Here is a 7,976-nt window from a genome sequence, read left to right on the forward strand (position 1 = left end):
TTTCTCAAGAAGATGAAGAGAAATTATTGGGAAAGCACCTATGGTTACATCAATGTTGTCCTTTTGGTTCTTTTATTTATTTATTTCTTCAATTATTATTGGTATTTATTTATTTTGATCAGGTCTTTGTGGCCTAATAATCTTCATTGCTTAATTTGTATTACTACTATTTATCTTTACTTCAATTGTTACTACTACTATTATTATACATTTATTTATTTATTTATTTTATTTTTTTATCTTTACAATATGATAATGACAATTTTGATATACTAACTCATGATTTTTTTATAGAATTAACCTTAATTCTGTTGCGCCATAAATATATTTTTGCATAGTGAAACTTCACATTTGAAACCAATTAGATTCACTAGAAAGCTAATTAGTGTTGGCCTAGCGGTAGGTGTGCATAAGTCTGAGGTTCTGGTTTGAGTTCATCGTCATGCAGTCTTTAAATTTCTTTATACTTGCATAGCTTCTCGTTCTCGTCAATGTACTCCTAGCTTTTCCCATATAGCAAAATGAAATTTTATTCATGTAGATAAAATTTTGAAAATAATAACTATATTTATAACATATTATGCCCTCAAAATTCATGTAACAATGCTATTTATAACATATTGGGGGCCTCAAAATTCGTGTAACAATGCTATTTACACGAATTTTTTGCAATTGTCTCAAGGGCCTGCAGCTGAACTTGTAGGCCCGATCATCCCTCTTTCTCTAGCCTTTGTAACGAACTTCTTTATCATACGAATAGTGTGGGCAACAAGGAGGAGCGCCATCAAGCCGATCCAGACAAAGATGGTGGCCACAACCGCCTTGAATACCGGCGTATTCTCAAAGTAAGAGGGTGTCATTAAACGTATGGCGATCAAATAGGTTAGCGCGATGGCCGTAATGGCGATCCATGTGATGACCATCAGGATCCACACGAAGAGCCTCCGCCTCATGGGCAACCCACTCATGAGAAGCAATATGATACTCAGGGACGCTATAAACGCCGTCGTATTGATAATGTAAAACCTCACGTAACATTGAGGGAATGTAGTCATAAGAACACTCTCGCCCGCCATGTATGTCTCGAGGTTGCCCGGAGGAGAGTCGTTTTGCCAGGCGCCTCCGGGGGGGTTGACTCCGATTTGAAAAGCCATGGTGGCGATCAGTGAAGCCACCACCATTAATGTGCTTTTCTTTCTGTCGAGCCAACCACCATGCTTCTCCATCAAGCTCTCCCAGCTGTTGCTCTTCTGATTCTTTTGTAGTGGCTGCTCATTTTTTAGGAGCTTTTCGATTTGTGAGTCCCTCACATCTCTTCTGCTTCGAATCAGAACTTCAAGCGCTGTTAAACCCTCATGGTTTTGTGCATTCACTTCTAGTGCACCCACACTTAGCAAGAATTTGATTGTCTGTGTATCACCAGAGATCGAGATCAATTCTACACATATGCTTTGTTACAGGTTTCAATAATGATGTCGCTTACGCAAGCGTTTAATTGTTTTGATTTTTCAGACGGATGTTAATTTCCAGAGTATTGATGCAGTTATCGTAGCTACTTGAAGTAGTGCAGAGTGCAGACATACAACTACATCATTAAGTACATTTAGGGATGGCAGTGGATCTTGGACCCGGTCCAGATCCGTGGATCCAGATCCATTTTTACGGACCTGGATCTCAATTTTTTGGACCCGATGGATCTGGATCTGGATCTGAAAACGGATCTGGATCTTGAAATTTTAGATCCGGATCCGGCCCAGATCCGACCCGTGGATCCGTTTTATTTTATATATATTTTTTATATTTTATATTTAGTTTACTAATAATATTAACTAAATTAAAATTAATAAATAAATTATATTCAAAAGAATAAAAACTAAAAGTAAATAGATAAAAATATTTTGTGTTATATTTTTCATGATGGAAATTAGATGTTGTTGATTTTGTGAAATTTTTTTAATTTAATTTAAAAATAGTAGATCCATGGATCTGGACCCGTGGACCCGCGGATCTGGATCTGGATCCAAAATTTTCAGATCCACGGATCTGGATCTGGTATTGACCAGACCCGGTCCAGATTCGGCTCGTTGCCATCCCTAAGTACATTGGTCATTTAAGTTAAGTAGACATTTCGAGCAATTGACAACCGTGTGAAAAATTAGAACAATTAAAGGTTAAAATCATAAACAATTAAATGTTGTTACATGTTAAAATCGGAATATACCAAAAGTTCATATTAGGGGTATGCATTTGATTATTTGGTTCAGTTTTGCTAAAACCAAACCAAACCAAATTTATGTTCGATTAAAAAAAAAAAAAAAAAAAAACTCAAACCGAACCGAATAAATCAAACCAAATTAACCGAAAATTTTAAAATAAATCGAACCGAAAAATCGAATTAATCCAAAAAAAACTGAAAAACCCGATTTTTTTTATATAATTAAAAAAATTGCTCAAAATTATATTATATATTTTATTATTATCCATCATTGATTTCAAGAACATATAATTAAAATATTATATTAGGGTTAGACAATAAGTTAGATATTAGAAAATTATAATTAAAATATTATATATATATATATATATAATATAAATATAATTCGATTTTTGGTTTTGTTCGGTTTTAAAAAATTCAAACTGAACCGAACCGAAAAATCGAACCATATTTTAAAATTTCAGTTTGGATCGGTTCGGTTATTCGATTTCGGAATTTTTGCTCACCCGTGTGATTTTACGGACAAAATCTTTTGTTAGAGGTTAAAATCACAATATGTGAAAGTTGGATAGTTTTACTGGCCATTAACCCTTAAAAACTCACGTCACAAATTACACATACCTCAACTTGCTTGTCTGCAACAGCCAAATGCAAGACAGTGTTTCCATCACTATCTGTAGAGTTGATGAACTCATCAATATTGCTCATCACACTTATCACACTCTTCAGAATCAGCCTTAGAGCCTCCAACTGGTAGCTTTTGACACACAAATGCAAGATGCTCTCTCCTCCGCACGCTGGAAGCCTGACTGTATCCGGTCGAGCTTCGAGCAGCAGCTTCACGGCCTCAACCCGGCCTTTCGCTGCTGCTAAATGCAACGGCAGCAGGTCGTTTCTATCCCGGCCCAAGCACGCCTGACTATCGACACGTAGGAGGGCCTTCACTACACCGAGATGGCCCTTAGCCGCTGCCAGATGCAGAGGAGATGATAGTTGCGAACTCAGCTCGTTTACGAGCTCTGGTTTTAACCCCACGATTTCCTGCACGAAATCGTCGTGGCCTAACATGGCCGCGACGTGCAGAGGAGTCTCGTTGAAACAGTTAACGAGAGCTCTGTCGAGAATCAATGGATCATCTATGAGTAGGTGGTGCAGTGAAGTAATGGAATTTTGTGTCGCAGCTTCGAATAGCTTAGCTTGCAACACCTCCATATCTCCCTTTGTTTACTTTTTCTTCTTTGTTGTGTGTATGGATGGATCGATGCACTTCACAATTTATAGATGCATATAGAAGTTTAGTTTCCTAGAAATGGTGGATGAATCAAATTCAACATTCGTTTAAAAATCAACTTTATGAGTTATTACATCTTATTTACTTATAAAATGTACCTTTATTTCAATTTTTAACTAATAATATACATTTATTTCACTTTTTTGTATTAATAATATTCTTACACATTGTACATTAATAAGAGGCATAATATTTTTAACCATTTTTTCTCCCTAGACCCTAAACCCTAACCCCCGAGTCAAAAAAAAAATTGCGCAAGTTCTTGATTATTTTCTCAATGTAAGCATAATGTTTTATGCCCCAAGTCAACAACAATAATAATAATAATAATTGCGCAAGTTCTTGATTATTTCCCAATGTACGCATAATTTTTTATGGTCAGAAGTCTACTTCAGACTTGTCGAGCCTTCGTTTATTTATTGCACGTTTGAAAACAATTACACTTTCTTGAAAGCTAAGAAACACAAATGAGAAACCATTATTAATCACCCTTTGTAAAAATAAAAATAAAAACTATAATTTATTGCTTGATCGTTTATCGACGTAATTAACTCTGTAATTATCTTGATCTGGGACAAGGGGTGTAAATTCGGGTCGGGTCGGGTACCCGACCTGCAAAATCACCCAAAATGCATACCCACACCCGTCCCGCGTACCATGTGCGGGTACCCGAATACCCGCAGCGGATATTCGGGTACCCGCATTTTCCGCAATTTTTTGAAAGCTTGTAATTTTGAGGGTATTTTATCCCGCAATTTGCGGGTACCCGCATTACCCGTGGGTATTTAGTCCAGAATTCTTAAAAATATAAAGTTTTGATGAATTTTTGAATCCAAAATTCTGACCAGAAACGTAAGTGACAAAAACCAATATATTGGTATTTTATTGAATCTAATAAATTGGGTGCTCTCAATTCTCACAAATTATAGGCATAGCTAATAATTTCACGGAATTAGAAATTCAAAATTGTAATAAAATGAATAATTATATAAATTAATTAATTAATTGAAATTAAATTCGGGTATGCGGGTACTCGCATTACCCAACACGGGTACCCGATACCCGCAATTTTCTATAACTTCATACCCGCACCCGACCCTCTTCGGTAATTAGGAGGGTATCGGGTCTGGTGAGGATATACCCGATACCCAGTGGGACATAAATACCGACTAGTCCTAATGGGGCTGAAGCTAGAAGCTTAGTATTGGACCCAATTGAAAGCTTATTGGGCCTCTGGGCTAGCCCAATCATTTAACATGGACAAATATGGAACTTTTTATTTATTTATTTCTTTACTAAAATAAAAATATTCAATTATGATATTAACAACGATTTATTTTTTCTTAAGAAACCTTATCTAGCTAACCCAATATAATTATATCTCTTCATTTCAGAATAAAGAATATGTACGAAGGGATGTTCAATCATGGGCAAAGGGCCAACTTATAAATGGACTTTAAATAAAAAAAAAATTATAATTGAACATCAATTATTATTATTTTCAATTATTGAATGAAAAGAACATCTATTTTCCAATTCTCCATTTATAAATAAGAATTGATTATATTTGGAATCTAGTTTCGAAATTAGTTGAGTGTAGTCTAATATTTAAATAACTTAAAAGGAAAAAAAAAATACTACCATCTCTTCTTCTAATTCTATAAACATTATTTTTAGATGAAGCAAGTTCACACATTCGAAAATATCGCGTGCTAATCTGCTGGCATAAACTCAAAAATATCTCATCAAATAATTAAATACAAAGCAGAGTTCAATTTTAATATTATTATATATATGATCTCGACCCATTTTATTTTATTGTTTTTCGTAGTTTCTTCTAATTTAATATTATTGAAGAGTTGCCTTTTGTTTTGATTGTATTTCGTCGTTGTGTATATATAGATGGCTAACACTTGGTCTTTTTGAACAAGAAGATTGAAAATAATTCTTCTTCTTTTTCCACATATTTTTCATTTCAATTAATTGTGGCCAAGATGAGCTTAATCGCTGCAGAGGAAAATTCAGGTGCAGAATTAATCCCCGTTCCCGCCAATATAGATTGGGAAATGCTCGACAAATCCAAGTTTTTCTTCCTCGGCGCCGCTCTTTTCTCGTCGGTTTCTTGCGCTCTTTACCCCGCCGCCGTGTTGAAAACGCGGCAGCAGATGCTGCCGGAAAAGGTCCCGTGCTCCGAAATAGCACGGTCCATCATCCGCAGCGACGGTTACCGCGGTTTCTACCGCGGTCTAACCACTTCCCTAATCGGGACCGTCCCAGCTCGAGCGCTCTACATGGGAGTAGAGTTGTCAACTGGGCTGGGCCAGCCCGGCCCGGCCCAGGCCCGGTTGAGCCCGTAAGGAGTTAGGCCCAGCCCAGCCCAAGCCCACATTTGAAATGGGCCGGTCCTGGGCCGGGCTTTTTATAAAATATCGAACCCAGCCCGAATCAGGACCACATGTCTAGTGGGCTTGGGCCTCAAATGGGCCGGGCCTCACATGGGCTTATGTTGGGTCGAGTATGATGGGCTTATACTGGGTTGTACTTCGAATGAGCTTCAGTTGGGTACGAATGAGTTTTCAATTTTAGATTGTTTCAAATTTGTAATCGTTATCTTTAAATTATTTTGAGCTTATTTATTTCCTATTCAAATGGTCCTTGTCAAAATAGAAAACTAATTATAATCTGGATCATATAAATAATGTGCACGTTCATATATGGACAACCACTAAATTTTAATAAATTTAATATTTTAATAAGTTTGAATAGAAGATTGAATTGGAGACGTATTTGAATAGGAAATTAAATAGGTTTAATATTTTAGTATTGCTAAATTGTGTAGGGAATTGAATATTGAATAAGAGGAATAAATATATAAATAATATTTAACCTAAATTATCGGGCTTGGACCGGTCCTGGGCTGGGCCTGGTCCTGGTCCTGGGCCGGGCTTGGGCTGGGCTTCTAACGATCCTGGTCCTGGGCCGGGCTTGGGTTTGATAAATAGCCCAAATGGAGCCCATTTCAAAGGGCTGGCCCGGCCCAACTAACCCATTCGATCAAGTGGGCTGGTCCTGGGCCGGCCCATACCGGGCTTGGGCCGGTTCGGGCTGGGCCGGCCCGGCCCAGTTGACAACTCTACATGGGAGCGCTCGAGCTCACTAGGAGCAACATGGCCCGTGTTGTCGGACCCCGCCTCGGATTCTCCGAGGCGGGGGCCTCAGCAGCCGCGAACGCGGCTGCTGGGGCCAGTGCCGCGGCGGCGGCCCAGCTCGTATGGAACCCTATCGATGTCGTGAGCCAGAGGCTCATGGTTCAAGACTCTTGCCCCGTCTCGTCGTGTCGGTCTAGTGGTGGAGTGGTTACGTTTGCGAAGATAGTGCGCGAAAACGGGGTGAGGGGGTTGTATAGAGGGTTTGGGGTGTCCATACTCACCTATGCACCCTCCAATGCTGCATGGTGGGTGTCCTACTCCGCCGTGCACCGAGAGATTGGGCACGGCGTGGGGGCCGACGGGGGCGGGGCGACGGAGGTGGCGGTGCAGGGGCTCAGTGCCACCGTCGCTAGTGGAGTGTCTGCACTGGTGACAATGCCACTCGACACGATAAAGACACGAACCCAGGTCACAGACGGAGGGGAGAGTGAAATTAGGGTTTTGAAAATTGTGAGGGCATGGTGAAGGAAGGTGGATTGGGTGCTTGTTATAGAGGATTGGGGCCGAGATGGGCGGCGATGTCGGTGTCGGCGACGACGATGATCACCACCTACGAGTTTCTCAAGAAGCTCTCAACTAAGAATTAACATTAGTAGTATTATATGTTACTACTATTTTTTTTGTTTAATTAGTTTCGACATTGTATGTTATGTTTCGTATTAGTACTAATGTATGTTAGTATATTATGGTGCTAAATTGATGTAGAGACGTCCAAGATGTCAAGTAGGATGTCTTAATAATTTTTTGTTATATAATTTATGGATGCAATCATAGATTAAATCTTGACCTCAATGATAAGCTTATATATATATATATATATATGCTCTTAATTAGACAAATTAATTTTAGTAAAGTAGCCATTATTTGTCTATTTTCGTAATAGTAAAGTTGCAACTGCCCTTGGGGCGTTGGCGTTACTTGAGTCGAAGAGGCAACTTCTACGGCCCTTTGCATCAAAGGCAGCTTATAAAAGATTACTATCTGCCTCAAGTCCATTCTCGTTTCGAGGAGTCAAAATCAACCATCAATAAACAACTCATCCTAAATAAAATGAAATAAAATATGTATATAACTTTTGTACGGATGTTTGGAGAACTTCTTCAAATCAAATCTAGCACCATAAGAATTCATAAATATTTCGACATATTTCATGTCTAACTTCACACAATTCCAACGATGGAGTAATGATATATATCTCATAGGACTATTCACAAAAAATAGTGTGAATTTTGACCCTCTCCTACGATGAGTTTTTAGCCCA

The 7,976-nt window shown here is 38.5% G+C and overlaps 2 protein-coding genes across 2 annotated transcripts; one reads left to right on the forward strand and one right to left on the reverse strand.

Annotated features, from left to right (window-relative positions):
* Positions 1 to 512: 512 nt before the first annotated feature.
* On the reverse strand, positions 513 to 3,533 carry LOC131015386 (ankyrin repeat-containing protein BDA1-like). Its single transcript, XM_057943766.1, has 2 exons — positions 2,837 to 3,533; positions 513 to 1,409 (listed from the first exon to the last, which is right to left on the reverse strand). Exons 1-2 carry the CDS (start codon positions 3,425 to 3,427, stop codon positions 678 to 680), a joined length of 1,323 nt encoding a protein of 440 aa, XP_057799749.1. The 5' UTR covers positions 3,428 to 3,533; the 3' UTR covers positions 513 to 677.
* A 1,967-nt stretch (positions 3,534 to 5,500) lies between these two features.
* Positions 5,501 to 7,507, forward strand: LOC131015482 (uncharacterized). Its single transcript, XM_057943907.1, is given in 3 exon segments — positions 5,501 to 5,797; positions 6,644 to 7,142; positions 7,145 to 7,507. Coding segments are annotated over 3 exon segments (954 nt in total). The 3' UTR covers positions 7,303 to 7,507.
* The last annotated feature ends 469 nt before the right edge of the window (positions 7,508 to 7,976 follow it).

The sequence above is a fragment of the Salvia miltiorrhiza genome, chromosome 3 (assembly GCF_028751815.1).
Source record: "Salvia miltiorrhiza cultivar Shanhuang (shh) chromosome 3, IMPLAD_Smil_shh, whole genome shotgun sequence".
Taxonomy (NCBI): Eukaryota; Viridiplantae; Streptophyta; class Magnoliopsida; order Lamiales; family Lamiaceae; genus Salvia; species Salvia miltiorrhiza.

What these genes read in the sequence shown, in the direction of transcription:
- LOC131015386 (XM_057943766.1), bottom strand. Translation starts at nt 3,427, where the DNA reads ATGGAGGTGTTGCAAGCTAAGCTATTCGAAGCTGCGACACAAAATTCC. An exon ending in TTGCAGACAAGCAAGTTGAG is followed by an intron (nt 1,410 to 2,836) that starts GTATGTGTAATT and finishes GGTGATACACAG; the next exon opens with ACAATCAAATTCTTGCTAAG.